The following is an 18,903-nucleotide window of genomic DNA, read 5'->3' as shown; positions in this document are numbered from 1 at the left end:
AGCTCCCAGTTATCTAGTTTTTCTTCTACATTCTTTACAATGTTTTGTCTACTGTATATGCCATGTATTACGGCTCCTAACGTCGTCCCTATTTTTTCTTCTATGATCTTTATCATTTTAAATTTTATATTTAGGTCTTTGATCCATTTTGAGTTAGTTTCTGTGCATGGAGTGAGGTATGGGTCTTGTTTCATTTTTTTGCAGATGGATATCCAGTTATGCCAGCACCATTTGTTAAAAACGCTGTTTAAGCCACAAAATTTTGAGACAACTCATTACACAGTAATACGGATAGAAAGTTGGTGAAAGAAAAGATGAACATCAAGTGACCCAAATAATAAGGAAAGGAAAAGTAGGACATTGGTTTTGTTTTTTGTTATTTTTATCACAGCAATTAACAAGACTTTTGTAGTAGCCACCTAAGACAATTCAGTAAACATTTTCTGAGAAGCAATCTAGATCCAGGTACTGTATTAGATGTTGAACATATAAAAAGATATGGCATGGTCTCTGCCCTTAAAGAGTTCACAGTCCAGCAGGACAACCAAGCATGTAAACAAGTCATGACAACACATGCAAGTCCCATAAAGGTAGCATGAAAAAAATATAACCTGTGGGAGTATCTCTGTTGATTCTGAGTGCCGAAGTCCTATCCATATTCACTAGGAAACAAGTCATATAAGCTGGAATAGTCCTCCTCAGAGACTTTGGTTGTTAACACAAAGTAGTAATAGCAGATTACTCTTTATTGATAGTATACATAGAAGAACTACACTTTTAACAAGCAATAAAAAAAATTTTTTTTTAAGAGATTGAGCTATCAACCCTGACAGGAAAACGCCCACTACAGCAATACTGAATTCAAGTATTCTCAGCAGAAATTCCATCCTAACTTCATCACTTACTCAGAACTTCCTGAAAAGTCTTTATTTAGGCAGAAACTTTTCATGACTGGTCTTTCCAAAAAGGTGAATCATTTAGGAAAGTCTGAGCTAACTGGCTCAGCTGCTTACATGATGCCCCAAAACCCATTACTGTCAAGTTGATCCCAACTCATCGCAACCCCATAGGGCTTCTGAGGCTGTAAATCTCTACAGAAACAGACTGCTACATGTTTCACCCTTCAAGCTGATGGTTGTTTCAAACTGCCCATCTTTCAGTTAGCAGTCGATTGCTTTAACCACTGTCCACCAGGGCTCCTTGCTTACGTGATAGGGGAGGATAAAAAATACTATTTTTCCTCATTTCCCAAGGTCAATGAGATATTTAGAAATACACATTTTTGAAGAGGAGAAAAAAAAATCCCCCCAAAGTTGCAAAAATCCATAATGTAATAATTAAAACACAGTTAACAAAACTAAAAGATTAATTTTGTGTGCCGCCACCTTATATTTATACTTATAAATTCTTCCCATTCATTACTAGCTCTTTCTAAGATTTCTTAAAGATGTAGTAATGCGCTTATCTTGACACAAAGACAAAAGAAAAAGCAGAATAATGACATCAAGAGATTAAAAAGCAAATCCACTGTCAATGAGTCAATTCTGATTCATAGTGACCCTAAAGATTAAAAGATGTGCTCAAATCTATACACCAAGTTTGTATCTGGTTGTCAATTAAAATTCACATCTCCCAAGTTCCTTTATGAGGGTTCCTTAAAATACTTAAATTTAAGTATAAATAATTAAAAAAAAAAAAAAAACCTGCCAACACACTATCAACAGGCTTTTTGTTTTCTTTAGGGGAGGGGGCTACAAAGATGTTTCACCTGCCATTCTATATATTTCTGTAATGTCTAGTTTTTTTTAAGTAATAAGCATGTTATTACTTTTGAAATATAAAATACAAGTGCATGTGAGGATATGTGTATCTATGGAGGAATAAGCATGTTATTACTTTTGAAATATAAAATACATGTGCATGTGAGGATATGTATATCTATGGAGGAATAAAATGCTTCTGGAAACCCTGGTGGCACAAAGGGTCGGCAGTTCCAATCCGCCAGGCGCTCCTAGGAAACTCTATGGGGCAGTTCTACTCTGTCCTATAGGGTTGCTATAAGTCGAAATCGACTCGATGGCAGTGGGTTTGGTTTTTTTTTTTTTTTTTAAAGTGCTTCCATATGTGGATTTCCTTGTTCTTTTTTTTTTTTTTTTGAGACATGATTCTGCCCTCTTGTGACAAACGATGGAAACAGCTGACTGCCTGAGTCCAGTGTTTAAATTTACCATCCATTTGCCTTCAAAACTGAAATAGGAAACTTGTGGCAGACAACTAAGTTATTTTTATAAACAAGTCCATAAAACTTAATTTGATTAGGAAATTTAATGATTTCTCATAGCAACAGTTATTCACCAGTTTTTCTTACCATGTAGGGCCACTGACAAAGTTATAAATAAATCTGCCTTAGATATTCTACATGACATCTGGGAAATAATTCAAGGCAAGAAGAACTTCTAACCATTCTAAAGCCTTATTCCTAAATACCCACTGCCGCTGAGTCGATTCCAACTCATAGCGACCCCATAGGACAGAGTAGAACTGGCCAGTAGAGTTTCCAAAGAGCGCCTGGCGGATTTGAACTGCCGACCTCTTGGTTAGCAGCTGTAGCACTTTGCCACTACACCACCAGGGTTTCCTATTCCTAAATGGTGTATTAACATACTTTGTGTGATTATAGGACTTCGGCCCACTGCATGTTTATCATCAGTGTTCTGCTGCTCTCTATTGGACAACTCAATAGTTTCCAGGTATGAATTCTGTCAGCAAAACGATTCATATCATCAAAAAGTATTGAATGGATTCCACAAATTATTAACTACCAAGAAAAAAGTGTGCCTTTGAAATGGAGAATTCTGACAGATACTGCCTTGTGACCAAACTTGTCACCACCAATACTGGGTCCGGTGAGGGAAAACACTGAGAAGGACACCACATGACTAATGTAGCATTTTTGTTTAAAATGATTAATCTGAAGTTAGTCACAAGGAAACAATCTTAACAGTCCAAACTGAAGGACATTCTGCAATACAACGGGCCTGAACTCTTTAAAAAAAAAAAAATGCCAATGTTGTGGAATACAAGAAAGGTTTGACTAAGTTTTTAAAATCAAGGAGACTAAAAAGATTAAAAAGAACCCTGATGGTGTGGTGGTTAAGTTCTCAGCTGCTAACCAAAAGGTTAGCAGTTTGAGCCCACGAGTAGCTCTGCAGGAGAAAATACCCGGTGATCTGCTCCTGTAAAGATTTCAGCCTAGGAACCCTATGGGGCAGTTCTACTCTGTCCCATAGGGTAGATAGCAGTCAGAAATGATTTGACAGCACATGACAACACCAAAAAGACTAAACGCAGTGTATAATCTTGGATGGGATATTGGACTGGGTAAGAAACAAAGGTATAAGGAACATTATTGGGATAACTGGTGAAAATTTCAATAGAATTGTATATAAAACCCACCCAGTGCTGTCGAGTCGATTCCATAGTGCTACTCAAAGTATGGGCTGCAAAACTACCTGTTATTGGTACAAGATGGGTACAGAAATGGTATTTAGAAACGTGTTCAACAATTTGACAATGTCACAATATTCAAGACACGATCAGCAGACTCACTTCATTCAACAGAGTACAGACCAGTTCAATCAAACTGGCAGGATGAGTCACATGCCATGCGAAATTTTTCTAGTAATTCCTTTTCACTATATTTACAAAAAAGTATAGGTCTGCAAAAGACTAAAAATTCTGAAGCACCGTCCACCACAGACAGTTTAAGATTATCTGCACTAACCTTAAATTTATTGGATGTGAGAGTGACACTGTTATGAGGGAGAAAGCTCTTGTACTTAGGAGACACATGCCAAACTATAAGTAAAGTATCACAATGTCTACAAGTAATTCTCAAATGCTTCATGTAAAACAAAAAGAGAAATACACATATAGCTACTGGGGGGGGGCAAAATATTAACAAGTGTTGAATTGGACGGTAGGTATACGGGTGTTGACTGTGATATTCTTTTTTTAAATTGTACTTTAGATGAAGGTTTACAGAACAAACTAGTTTCTCATTAAACAGTTAGTACACATATTGTTTTATGGCACTGGCTAACAACCCCACGACATGGCAACACTCTCCCTTCTCAACCTTGGGTTCCCTATTACCAGCTTTCCTGTCCCCTCCAGCCTTCTAGACCTTGCCCCAGGGCTGGTGTGCCCCATTAAGTCTCGTTCTGTTTTATGGGCCTGTCCACACTTTGGCTGACGGGTGAACCTCGGAAGTGACTTCATTACTGAGTTAAAAGGGTGTCTGGGGCCCATACTCTCAGGGTTTCTCCAGATTCTATCAAGCCAGCAAGTCTGGCCTTTCTTTTTGAGTTAGAATTTTTTTCTGCATTTTTCTCCAGCTCTGTCTGGGACCGTCTATTGTGATCCTTGTCAGAGGAGTCGGTGTTGGTAGCTGGGCACCATCTAGTTGTACTGGGCTCAGTCTGATGGAGACCATGGTAGATATAGCCCATTAGTCCTTTGGACTAATCTTTCCCTTGTATCTTTAGTTTTCTTCATTCTCCCTTGCTTCCGAAGTGGTGAGATCAGTGGAGTATTTCAGATGGCCACCCACAGGCTTTTAAAGCCCTGCACACTACTCACCAAAGTTGAGTGTAGAACATTTTCTTTATAAACTATGTTACGCGAACTGAGCTAGATGTCCCCCAAGATCACGATCCCCACAGCCCTCAGCCCAGCAATTCAGTCCCTCAGGGAATTTGGATTTTTTTTTTTTTTTATGGAGCTACGATGACCTTGCCTTGTACAAGCTGTGCTGGCTTCCCCAGTATTGTGTACTGTCTTACCTTTCACCAAAGTTACCACTTATCTATTGTCTATTTAGTGTTTTTCCATCCCCACTCTTCCCCTAGCTCGTAACCATCAAAGATTGTTTCTTTTTGTGTGTAAACCTTTTCATGAGTTTTTACAGTAGTGGTCTCATACAATATTTGCCCTTTTGTGATTGACTTATTTCACTCAGCATAATGCCCTCCAGATTCATTCACGTCATGAGATGCTTCACAGATTCATCATTGTTCTTTATTGTTGCATAATACTCCACTGTCTGTATGTACCATGGTTTGTTTACCCACTCATCAGCTGATGGGCATCTAGGTTGTTTCCATCTTTTTGCTATTGTGAACAATGCTGCAACAAATACAGGTGTGCATATGTATATTCGTATGATGACTCTTATTTCTCTTGGATACAGTCCTAGGAGTGGGATTACTGGATCATATGGTATTTCTATTTCTAGCTTTCTAAGGAAGTGCCATATTGTTTCCCAAAATGGCTGTATCATTTTGCATTCCCACCAGCAGTGCATAAGACTTCTGATCTCCCAGCAGCCTCATCAACATTTGTTATTCCCTGTTTTATTGATTTGTGTCAATAATGCCGGGATGAGATGGTATCTCACTATGGTTTTGATTTGCATTTCTCTAATGGCTAGTGATCGCAAGCATTTCCTCATGTGTCTGTGAGCCACCTGAATGTCTTCTTTGGTGAAGTGTTCATATTCTTTGCCCGTTTTTCATTGGATTATTTGTCTTTTTATTGTAGAGGTGTTGGATTTTCTTGTAGATTTCAGAGATGAGACCTTTGTCTGATTTGTAATAGCCAAAAATTCTTCCCAGTCTGTAGGCTATCTTTTTATTCTTTTGGTGAAGTCTTTTGATGAGCATATGTGTTTAATTTTCAGACGATCCCAGTTAATCTATCCTCTTAATGCTGTGTATTTGGGCCTCTAGCGTTGATCCTATTTTTTCTTCTATGAACTTCACAGTTTTTGGCTTTATATTTAGGTCTTTGATCCATTTTGAATTAGTTTTTGTGTATGGTGTGAGGTATGGGTCCTGTTTCATTTTTTTGCAGACGGACATCCGGTTTTGCCACACCATTTGTTAAGAAGACTGTCTTTTCCCCATGTGATGGACTTTGGGCCCTTGCTGAAGATCACGTGACCCTAAGTGGATAGATTTACATCTGGGCTCTCAGTTCTGTTCCACTGGTCAATGTAACCGTCACTGTACCAGTACTAGACTGTTCTGACTACCGCAGCTGGGTGAGTAGGTTCTGAGGTCAGGTAGTACGAGTCTTCCTACTTTATTCTTCTTCAATAGTGTTTTACTTATCCGGGGCGGCTTCTTCCCTTTCCATACAAAGCTAATGATAAAGTCTTTCCAACTCTTTAAAAAATGTTGCTGGTATTTGGATCAGGATTACATTGTATTTGTAAATCACTTTGGGTAGAACTGTTATTTTCACAATGTTGCATCTACCTATCCGTGAACATGGCACATTTTTCCATTTATATAGCTTCCTTTTGGTTCCTTATAGTAATGTTTTTACAGTTTTCTTTGTAACGGTCTTTTACATCCCTGGTTACATTTATTCCTAACTTTTTTTTTTTTTTTAGAAGAAAAACTCGAGCAGAAATTTTTTTTTAAATAATGAAAAGCTATGCCCCATACCATGCATAAAACTTATAATGCCAAAATCTTTTTTCCAAAATGTTATTTTCCCTGGATAAAATAATTGTTGGAAACTAGTAATCAGAATAAAAATTTTAGGGGAAATTACATTTTTCAGAGAACCTACACATCTAATTACTACCAAGGAAAATAACTGTGAACACAATTAACTTATTAGCAATTCACATATTCTCAATTAACTGTAAATTACAGATCTGCTGTTTTCACATTATGAAACGTAAATAAACGAGGGAGAGGAAATTCTTAGTATGTATTCCTTACTGATAGCCAGGAGGCAAAACTGGTCAAAGCATTATTAAGCCTCTACTGGTTTTCTGAACTGTAGTCAACAAACCTCATGTGTCAATTTAAAAAATAATATGGAAGTGAGGAAATAATATTGGAACCCAATTTCTTTCCTAATACTTCTAATTCTTAGCTGATTTCAGAGGCCTCACTGGGGCTCATACTTCACAGTGAAGGAAAAGTAATTAAGGGAGAAATGACTTACCCAAGGTCATAAAGCATGGCAATGGCCAAGCAGAACTAAACACTTAGTTCTTCATTTTCTTGCTTCTGTTCAGCAGACCACTTCAAAACACCCAGAAACTACATTACCATATATGAAAGGATCTTACCAATGTTCTCTGATAATTCATGGAGCCACCATTTCCTTCAATTTATATATAACTCTTCTGAAATATCACGAAAGACTGGAATGAGGATAGATGTCTAAAATCATTTAGAAAGAGGCTCATGTTTAAAAGAACTAGTTTCAAAGTTTCTGAAGGTCACCTTACCTGACTTCTTCACCAGCAAAATCAAACACTTTGGTGATTTTGACCTTTTCTGTTTCTTTAGGCTTCTCTAGCTCTTCTACTTTGACCAACAATTTACTTGAAGTTGTCTCTTCAGTCTCCTCTCCTCTCTATAAAAAAAGGAAGAAATGTAACCGGTTTCACCAAAGGATAAAACATAAAAGAACCACCCAAGCACACCCTTCAGGGCTGTTCTTAAACATTTCATTTACAAACATTTAAAGACATATTGGAAATTTAATCAGGAAGCCTTATTTTTCTACTATATGGAATGCTTTCCTCTTCATTAGTAGGGTTACTAACAAAAGACATCGAGTCTGACTTTTGCTGTAAGCTTTAAATCTCTATTTGTAAATAAAAGTTATCTGGGGAACTTAGGGGATTTCTGGAGAAGTGTTATTATTATTATCTCTTGAATTACCTTAACTTGTGTACTGGGGGGCACTTTTGATTTTGGTCCTACATCATTGAGAAAGCTGGCCCAGAGTTCATCCGCCTTCTTTTTTCTTGCATCCTCTGACCCGATGCCCTTTCCCTGCTCTGCAACTGCATCTTCCTCCTCGCTGCTGCTTTCTCCAGATCCCGATCTTGCATCCTCCTCCTCCTCTCCTTCTAATGAGAAGCCACCTTGTTTTCTCTTCCTGATCCCCAACAGTCACAACAAAAAGGAAAGACAAGACAGAGAATGTAAAATGATTTCAGTTATTCCTGCTTCAATTCCAAACGCAATCGTGCAAGCCCAGGAAAACTTTTAAATCTGGGTACTACTAACTAACACACTTGGAGGACAGAGCAAGGTGAGATTTTCTGGAAGAAAAAAAGAAGTGCACCTTGAGTGTTAGCATTTTCTCCAAGCACTTCAAATCAAAACATAGTGTTCAACCTCTGCATCAGGACCAGCTAATTTCACCAAGAAAACACCCAAAATCACCTCACAGAATCAATCTATCCAGAAAGTGTTCTAAGCACATACGTATACCAAATATTTTTGACTTTTTAAACCTATTCCATTTGAAGAATATGTTCTATTAGAAGAACTTCAAATTTATTTGCACTGTTTCCTTCTAGAGCTTTCAGAAAGAGAGGAAAAAAAAATCAGTTTCTTCCACTTTTGGAAGATACAAAAAGCTGGAATCAGAAGAACTCAAGGACAAAAGAAGTGAGTTCAAGACTTGTAAGAATAAACTGTTTCTTAATACTATTTTGACTTCAGGTAAATTATCTGATACCTAAAATCATTTTTTTTCCTTTTTAAAAACTACAATCTGCTTTTTGCTTCAGTGCCCAGGAAGACAGAAACACCAATCAAAGTGAGGTAAAAGACTTCTATGGAAGATGCCCTTATCTGAGCTAAATAAGCCGTCAGAATTTTCACATAGTTTTGGTGGGAGTGTAAATACGTACCACGTCCATGGGAAGCAATTTGCTAATATCTATAGAAAAATTTTTAACGGCATATAACCTTGAATCAAATAATTCTACGTGTATGAATCTAACTTACAGATATACTTGTACATGTACACAAAAACATATACAAAGAATACTCACTGCAGTCTTGTTTGTTGTAGTAAAGACTAGGTACAACCTAAATGTCCCTCAGTAAGGGAATGCTTAAAGCATGGTCTATCCATATAACATACTATCATGCAATCACTGAAAAGAATGACATATCTAAATGTACTGCCAATGTACCATCTCTAAGATGTGAAATAAGTAAAGTGAAAAAGAAATGCAGAGTTTGCCATTATTTGTATTTACAAAAGAGGGTAGCCAAAGACCTGTACAACACAAAAGGTAAACACTAATGTAAACTATGGATATTAGTTAAGAGTAACGTATCAATATTGGTTCATCGATTATAATGTACCACAGGAATGTAAGATGTTAATAGTTTCAGCTGTTGTTTAGGAAGCAGTGAGTTTTTTTATGGTGATGGAATACTTGGCAACGATTACTGGTGATGGCTGCACAACATGTTAATGTAATTGATATCACTAAATTGTACATGTAAAAAACGTCTAACTGGCAAATGTGGTGTTACACATATTTTTACAACAAGAAAAAAATAGGAGAGATGATGTGCAGGGGGAGGGGTGATACAGGAACTTTGTTCAGGAATTTCTGCAAACCTAAACTGCTCCAAAAAATAAAGTCTATTTAGAAAAAGAGGATGGGAAATACATACATGCTTGTACATGTGTAGAACATCTCTGGTAACATAGCTCTTTTGAGGAAAAGCAACAAGAGCTAGAGTACACACTTCTGTCCTGATAAACTTTTTGTTTTTACCATGTGTACACATTACCTATTAAAAATTTTGTTTTTAAAGCTCAGAAATTTTTAAAGCTTGCCACAGACCAAGAATTTAATCCTAAAATATCAGCAAATGTTTCCCTCAGAGAAAAAAAGCAAGCGCCCCTGTCAGTACGAAATCTACGATCAGATAAATCCTAGCAATAAGAGGGTCGTGACAACAGCCCCTGACTTCTAAGGACTTTAGAGGGTAGCATCACCTGGCCGGAATGCTCTGAGCCTTTTTTTTCCCTTTGGTTTTCTGTGTCTGCTCTTCACCATCCACTTCATCTTCCTTCACTAATTCATTTACATCATCTTCACTATACTCTCCACCTGAAATCACATAATAGGGTGGTCAGACAGACAGGAATGAAGGTTTCACATCAAGGTGAAATATTTTCATCAAGAAAAAGGCGGTTTGCACTGTATAGTACCTTCCCCTACTCATCTAAAACATCATTTTCTTAGGAAGGTTGTCTCTGTCCCTGAAGACTAGGTTAAGGTCCCTGATTCTAGACTTCCATGCCAGTCCATACATCCCCCTCTATAATTTTAATCCTACTTCTAATGATTTAATGTTTGCAATTCCTGCTATGCTCTACACTCCATGTGGACATGGACCCTCTATGTCTCGATTTATAAGTATTTGCTGAAGCTAATTAATTAACAGACATTCCAATTCTATTAATGTACTTCTCAAAAAAGAAAACTAATATACTGCATCTTAGGTCTCTTTCAAAAGCATATTTTGTCTTGTCAATAACAGAGATTTGAAAGAAGCCTAAAGAATTCCAGTTAAACAAAAAAGGAACACACACATCTACTTATCATCTTGACAATGACACCAACAAAAGAGTTGCCTGGATGCCCAGACTGAGCACATACTGTGGGCACCAGTCAATAAATCCTGCCCACAGAGATTCACCTAGCTTTTGCAAATTTCACATAGACTTTTATTTGGAACATAACTATTGTTGTTACTGTTGTTAGGTGCTGTGGAAGTTGATTCTGATGCATAACGAACCAACGTGACAGGGTTTTCTTGGCTGTAATCCTTACAGAAGAAACCCTGGTGGTGCAGTGGTTAAGTGCTACAGCTGCTAACCGAAGGGTCGGCAGTTCGAATCCGCCAGGCACTCCTTGGAAACTCTACGGGGCAATTCTACTCTGTCCTGTGGGGTCGCTATGAGTTGGAATTGACACGACGGCACTGGGTTTGGTTTTGGTTAACCCTTACAGAAGCAGATCACCAGTTCTTTCTCCCACAGAGCCACTGGTTGGGCTTGAACCACCAACCTTTTGGTTAGCAGTCAAGCAATGTACCCAAAAAAAAAAAAAGTCATGACCAAGTAATGTATTTTTCTCAGAAAAATTTACACTTACCATAAAACTTTATCCTGGAAAAAGCTGGTTCAAAATTTTAAAAAAACATTCACTGTAATCCACCATATGAACAGACTTCTAAAGAAGACCACACATGATCATATCAACAGATGGAGAAAAGGCATTTGACAAAATTCATCTCTCAGCAAATGAGGAAAAGAAGAGACCTTCTTTAAACTGATAAAAGACACCCGTGAGAAACATACAGCTAATGTCACACAGAATGGTAAAATACTGATGCTTTCCCCCTCAATACTGGCAACAAAGCAAGGGTGTCCACTCTCACCACTACTATTCAACATCATTCTGAAAGCTGTATCAAGTTCAATAAGCCAGCCACAGAAATAAAAGGCATACGAATTTGAACGGAAGAAGTTAGCTATTTTTATTCACAGATGGCATGACTGTCTATGTGGAAAATCCCATAGAACCTGCAAAAATAAAGCCTGTAGAGAACTGATAAATGAGTCTGCCAAGGTTGTAGACTACAAGGTTAGTACGCAAAGATTAACTGTATTTCTATATACCAGCAATGAACAACTGGAACTTGAAATTAAAAAGACCTGAATAAATGGAGATATGTTCCAGAACACTTAACTGTGCTTATACAGAACCTATACATAGACCAAGAAGCAGTCATATGAACAGAATAAGGGGATACTCCATGGTTTAAAATCAGAAAAGGTGTGCATCAGGGTTGTATCCTTTCACCATACTTACTCAGTCTGTATGATGAGCAAATAATCTGAGAAGCTGGACTATCTGAAGAAGAATGTGCTGTATCAGGATTGGAGGAAGACTCATTAACAACCTGTGATACATTGAGGACACAACCTTGCTTGCTGAAAGTGAAGAGGACCTGAAGCACTTACTGATGAAGGTTAAAGACTACACCCTTCAGTATGGGTTACACCTCAACATAAAGAAAACAAAAATACTCACAACTGGATCAATAAGCAACATCATGATAAACAGAGAAAAGACTGAAGTTACCAAGGATTTCATTTTGCTTGGATCCACAATCAACACCCAGGGAAGTAGCAGTCAAGAAATCTGACAATGTATTGCATCCGGCAGGTCTGCTGCAAAAGAGTTCTTTAAAGAGTTAAAAAGCAAAGATGTCACTTTGGGTGACTAGGGTGCCTGACCTAAGGCATGGTATTTTCAATCGCCTCATATGCATGCGAAAGCTGGATGATGAATAAGGAAGACTGAAAAATTGATGAATTTGATTTATGGTGTTGGCAAAGAATACTGAATATATTATGGGCTGCCAAAAGAACGAACAAATCTGTCTTGGAAGAAGTACGGCCAGAATGCTCCTCAGAAGCAAGGGTGGCAAGACTTTGCCTCCTGCGCTTTGGACATGCTATCAGGAGGGACTAGTCCCTGGGGAAGGACATCATGCTTGGTTAAGTAGAGGGTTAGGCCCTCAACGAAATGGATTAAAACAGTGGGTGCAACAATGGGCTTAAACATAGCAACAACTGTAAGGATGGCGCAGGAGTGAACAGTGTTTCATTCTGTTGTACACTGGGTCACTCACTATGAGTCGGAACTGACTCAAAGGCACCTAACAACAACAACGAATACCACATACATGGACTAGAAGACTAAATATCGTTAAAATTGTCACTCCTTCCTAAACTGATCTACAGATTCAACGAAATTCCCAACAAAATCCCAGAAGGAGGTTTTCTGTAAAGATTGACAAACTGATTCTAAAATTTACATGGAAAAAAGTAAAGGAACAAGAGTGGCCTAAACAATTTTGAAAAAGAACAAAGGTGGAATGCTCTTACTACCTGATTTGAAAGCAATCTACAAATACAATGCAATCCCAATCCAAATACTAACAGCATTCTTTAACAAGATGTAAAAACTAATCATTAACTTTATATGGACAAGGAAGATGCCCAGGATAAGTAAAGCACTACTGAGAAGAAGAATAAAGTAGGAGGACTTTCACTTCCTGACCTCGGAAGCTACTATATAGCTATGGTACTCAAAGCAGTCTGGTACTGTTACAATGACACACACATTGACCAGTGGAACAGAACAGAGAGCCCAGATGTAAATCCATCCACCTACAGTCACCTGATCTTGGACAAAGGCCCAAAGTCCATCAAATGGGAAAAAGACAGTCTTTTTAACAAATGGTGCTGGCAAAACTAGATGTCCATCTGTACAAAAAAAAGGAAACAGGACCCATACCTCACACCATACACAAAAACTAACTCGAAATGGATCAAAGACCTAACTATAAACACCACAGAAGAAAAGATAGGGTCAACGTTAAAACCCAGTGCCTGCCGTCGAGTCGATTCCAACTCATAGCGACCCTATAGGACAGAGTAGAACTACCCCACAGACGTTCCAAGGAGCGCCTGGCAGATTCAAACCGTCGACCCTTTGGTTAGCAGCTGTAGCACTTAACCACTAGCTAGAGGCCCTAATACATGATACAAACATAACTAACAATACACAAACTCCAGAAGATAAGCTACATAACTGGAATCTTCTAAAAATTAAACACTTTTGCTCATCAAAAGACTTCAACAAAAGAGTAAAAAAGAGAACCTACAGACTGGCAAAAATTTTTGGCTATGACAGATCTGACAAAGTTCTAATCTCTAAAATCTACAGGAAAATCCAACATTTCTACAACAAAAAGACAAATATGCCAATTAAAAAATGGGCAAAAAAATATCAACAGACACTTCACCAAAGACATGCAGGCAGCTAAGAGACACAGGAGGAAATGCTAGCAGCCATCACTAGCCATTAGAGAAATGCAAATCAAAACCACAACGAGATGCCATCTCACCCCTACATTACTGGCACAAATCTGAAAAAAACAAAAAATGACAAATGTTGGAGAGGTTGTGGGGAGACTGGAACTCTTATACATTGCTGGTGGTGGGAATGCAGAACGGCATAACCATTTTGCAAAGTGATATGGCATTTCCTTAGAAAGCTGGAAACGGAAATACTGTATGATCTAGCAATCCCACTCCTAGGAATATATCCTAGAGAAATAAGAGTCACCACATGAATGGACATATGTATACCATGTTCATGCAGAATTATTCACAATAGCAAAAAGATGGAAACAACGTAAGAGCCTATCAAAGATGAATGGACACGCACAATGGAATACAACAAAGAACAATGAATCTGTGAAGCCTCTCACAACATGGATGAATCTGGAGGGCATTGTGCTGAGTTAAGTAAGTCAGCCACAAACGGACAAATATTGTATGAGACCTCTGTTACAAAAACTCATGAAAAGGTTTACATACAAAAAGAAACAATCTTTGATGGTTACAAGGGAGGGGAGGGATGGGGAGGGAAAAACACTAAAAAGACAATATGTAAGTATTAACGTTGGTGAAGGGTAACACAGTATACAATACTGGGGAAACCAGCAAAAGTTGACCAAGGCAAGGTCAAAGAAGCTTCACAGACACATCCAAACTTCCTGAGGGATCAAATTACTAGGCTGAGGGCTGGGGACCACGGTCTCAAGGGATATCTAGCTCAACTGGCATAACATAGTTTTTATAAAGAAAATGTTTTACATCCCACTTTGGTGAGTAGCATCTGGGGTCTTAAAAGCTTGTGAGCAGACATCTAAGAAACTCCACTGGTCCCACCCTGTCTGCAGCAAGGGGGAATGAAGAAAACCAAAGACACGAGGGAAAAATTAGTACACAGGACTAATGGCCCACAACAACCACAGCCTGCACCAGACTGACTCCATCCAGCACAACTAGATGGTATCTGGCTACCACCACCAACTGCTCTGACAGGGATCAAAATAGAGGGTCCCAGATAGAGCTAGAGATAAGTGTAGAACAAAATTCTAACTCACAAAAAAAGACCAGACTTACTGGTCTGAGAGACTGGAGAAACTCTGACAGTATGGCCCCTGGACACCCTTTTAACTCAGTACTGAAGTTACTCCTGAAATTCACCATTCAGCCAAAGATTAGACAGGTTCATAAAACAAAGCGAGACTAAATGGGCACACCAACCAAGGGGCAAGGTAGAGAAGGCAGGAGGGGACAGGGAGGCTGATAATGGGGAACCCAAGGCCGAGAAGGGGCGAGTATTGACACATCGTGGGGTTGGAAACCCATGTCACAAAACAATGTGTGCATTAATTGTTTAATGAGAAACTAATCTGCTCTGTAAACTTTCATCTAAAGCACAATTAGGAAAAAAAACAAAGCTACAATAATCCAACCAGTGTGGAACAGAATAGAAGATCCAAAACAAACTTACACAAATATGGCCAACTGATTTTCAACAAAGGTAAGTCAACGGAAAAAGGATAGTCTCTTCAACAAATAGTGTTAGAACAACTGGACATTCGTATGTTAAAAAAAAAATGAACCTCAATCTGTAACTCATATCTTATGCAAAAATTAACTTAAAATGAATCACAAACCTAAACGTAAAATGTAGTAAACTTTTTGGAGGAAATACAGACAAATATCTTTGTGATGCTCGGTCAGGCAGAGTTCTTAGATATGAAAACTAAAAACAAAATCCACAACAAGAAAAAAAGGAATGTGAGACTTCATCAAAGTTAAAAATTTTTGCTTTGGAAAACAGGACTATAAGACAATGAAAAGACAAGCCACAAAATGAGAGAAAATATTTGCAACACAAATCTGATAAAGGAATTGTATACAGAATATACAAAGAACTCTAAAACTCAGCAATAAGAAAAACGACCCATTTTCTAAAAATGGGCAAAGATTTGAATAAATACATCACCACAGAAGATATACGGATTGTAAACAGACACCCGAAAAGACAGTTACCTTGTTGCTATAGAGTTGATTCAGACTCACGGTGACCACATTTGTTACAGAGAAGAACTACTCTATACATAGGGTTTTCTTGGCTATAATCTTACCAGCCAAAAGGGTGGTGGTTCAAACCCACCCAGGGGCACCTTGGAAGACAGGCCTGGCGATCTGCTTCTGAAAGAGCACAGCCTAGAAAACCCTATGAGTACAGTTCTACTTTGCGCATATGGGATCATCATGATTCCAAATCGATTCAACAGTAACTAACAACAACAATCTTTACGGCAGAAGACTGCCACTAATTACGGAAATGCACATTTACAATGGGAAACCACTAGATACAATGTGGGACCTAAGGAACAGAGAATCCAACACAGAAGGGAGACAAAGGGAACACCCAGAGTGGTGATGACAATGGAAGAGCTGAGGTTTAAAGCTGCAACAGGCATAGCGGGCAACCAAGTCAATATGGAGCAGGCCCGACGAAACTGAAAAATTACCTGATGAATCTGAGTATCATGAGAGATAATTTACACAATTCTTTGAGCATTTAATCAAATTAGTAGTAAGCAGACAACTAAGTAACAACAAAAATGTCAGTTATTAACAGTAGAGAAACCAAGTTATAAAGGAAAGGTGCCCACAATATATCACATGGTTTGGCTGTAAATGATGTTCACACAGTCATTACAAAAAAATAAAACACTGAATATACACCTAACCAAAACTAAGACATTGGTAAAATGGCAGGATGGAGAGTTTGAGGCTGAAGGTAGAAGGGGGTGTGTGTTGAGTGAGGGAAATGAGGTACCAGTATCAGCTGAGTTGATTCCAACCTACAGTGACCCCATGTGTTTCGGAGTACAACTGTGCTCCACAGGGTTTTCAATCACTGACTTTTCTGAAGTAGGCTGCCAGGCCTTTCTTCCAAGGAACCTCTGGGTGGACTGGTTCCAGGCTCCTATCTTTTGCACGTTAACTATCTGCACTGCCCAGGGGCTTCCAGGGTATGAGGTCAGTGGAGGTTTTAAAAAGAGCTAAAAAACTCTATCTTCCAAAGGGGAAGTCAACAGACAATACCCGTTAAAACCCGTTGCCATCAAGTCAATTCCGACTCAAAGCTACCCTGTAAGACAGGGAAAACTGCCCCATAGCGTTTCCAAGGAGCTGCTGGTGGATTCGAACTGCCCACCTTTTGTAAGTTAGCAGCTGAGCTCTTAACCACTTAGACAACAGAAATACTAAAAGAGAGGAAAAAAGCAGCTCCCTGTGGAGACTGTATAGAAATGGGCGGGGGGGGGGCGGGGAGAAGTGGTGGTTTTCAAAACAAGCCTTTCGAAAAATTTCACTATGAATTAAAATGAAAACTAGTATTAAAAAGTTCACTCTGGTTAGTACCATAAGAACAGACTGTTTTTGAACAAGATGGGAATCAGGGAAGCCAGTTAGGAAGCAGGCCGCTAATCCTAGGAAGAATAATAGTAGTTCAAAATCAAACAAGTGTGGTGAGGAAGTGGTGAGAAACTAATTCTCCACACGGACAAAACAACTTATTGATGGGTTGTCCCAGAAGAGACAACCTGACTCCTAGGTTTCTTAACCTGAGCTTTTGCACGGGTTGAGACAGTTTTGATGAGATGGGTAAGTTTGGGGAAGGTGCAAAATGGGGAAAGGCAAACACTTGGGTGGCAAGATTTACTTTGGCCACATTAGATTTGAGATGCCTAATTAAAGTCCAAACAAAGTCCTGAGAAGAGAACCAAAAACAAAACAAAACAAAAAAAAAACCGTTGCCGTCGAGTCGATTAATTGAAGTTCAAATCATGTGAACTTTCTACCAACCAGATCACTTTTGGGTAAGGCCCGCCCGCCCACGAGGGCCAGGGGTTTGCAAACTTCACTGATCTACCCTCGGGGTGGTAATTAGGAATTCCCTCAGGCTTTTTCAGGCCAGAAGCCCTGACGGTAACTTCCAACGCTCGGGTCGCCTTACGTAGACATGCAGAAACCGCAACGTTGTTCCCCAGAGGCAGGGCCATATTCACGTGCTGGTTCCCGCGCTTCGGTCGAAGCCAGGCCCCGGAAGCTGCTGCGTGGATGTGTTCGCGCGCACGTTCCGAAAGTGAAGGGCTGCGCGGGGCCAGCGGGGGAGGACGCGGGGCCTGAGGGGTGGGAACGCTCGAAGACTGAGCTCCCCTGTCCCCTCGGGACCAGGGCACACGGGGACCTAGCACGGCTCACGTGAGAAGCGGGGTAATTCGCCGCTCGCCTCAGGCGGTATCGCTCACCCGACGGCACGTAGTCTTCGTCTTCCTCCGAGGTGGAAAAGTCTTCGGAGTCGAATTCCTCCATGTCTCTGCCACGCGCGGCAAGCCCACTGGCAGGACCACAGAGGCTACCCTCAACGGCAAGTCTCTATGGAGAGACCACAGAACTCCCGCTGCGATAGCAGCCACGGTGGGCGCGGCAGCGTTTGCGCACGCGCAGAACGCCACATGGGTGGAATCACGACACTTCCGGGCCAACACCTCCAGATGGACGCTGCTGTAGGCGCCTGCCGGAGCAGCAGGACCCCGCGCGGAAGCGGTGCATGCTGGAGCTCGTAGTCTTTAGCGCTGCCTTATCGCGTTATTTGACAAGTGTTCTTAAATAAAATTGCCTGTTTTTGGAAATATTTTAGAAGTCAGACAACATTCACAGGGATCCTTCCTAAAGTTAACACACATGTAAGTACAACCACATATAACCTTTATTATTTTTTCAGATTAACAATTTTTGTGGGAGTTTTTGTTTAAAAACCCAGTACCCAGTGCCGTCGACATTGTTAATTGTGGTGGAATGATTTGGAAAAGGATAGCGAGAACGGGTGCACGACTTGAATAATAATTAATGTCACTAAATTGTACTTGTAGAAATTGAAGTGGCGTACAATATATTTTCACCACAATACAAATTTTAATTATAATTCAATTATGGAAGCAAATGAGCAGAAGCAAATGCAGATGACATCGACAACATGCTACTTGTTCATACTAGGTACAGCTGTGCAGGTTTTCTTCCGCTGAATGTTGCCCC

General features: G+C 39.5%; 1 protein-coding gene across 2 annotated transcripts in view; it reads right to left on the bottom strand.

Annotated features, from left to right (window-relative positions):
* Positions 1-18,317, bottom strand: part of CFDP1 (craniofacial development protein 1) — a 149,601-nt gene extending 131,284 nt beyond the window's left edge. For both annotated transcript variants that reach the window (XM_003417086.4, XM_064273770.1), the window contains exons 1-4: positions 18,117-18,317; positions 9,844-9,958; positions 7,752-7,971; positions 7,313-7,440 (exon numbers count right to left, since the gene is read on the bottom strand). In XM_003417086.4, coding sequence (XP_003417134.1) covers positions 7,313-7,440; positions 7,752-7,971; positions 9,844-9,958; positions 18,117-18,180 — 527 coding nt within the window. In that variant the 5' untranslated portion in view covers positions 18,181-18,317. The remainder of the gene's footprint in view (positions 1-7,312; positions 7,441-7,751; positions 7,972-9,843; positions 9,959-18,116) is intronic.
* Between the last annotated feature and the right edge of the window lie 586 nt (positions 18,318-18,903).

The sequence above is a fragment of the Loxodonta africana genome, chromosome 21 (genome assembly GCF_030014295.1).
Source record: "Loxodonta africana isolate mLoxAfr1 chromosome 21, mLoxAfr1.hap2, whole genome shotgun sequence".
Classification (NCBI taxonomy): Eukaryota; Metazoa; Chordata; class Mammalia; order Proboscidea; family Elephantidae; genus Loxodonta; species Loxodonta africana.
Note: the sequence above shows the minus strand (reverse complement) of the source record. Positions and strands in the feature narration are given on the sequence as shown.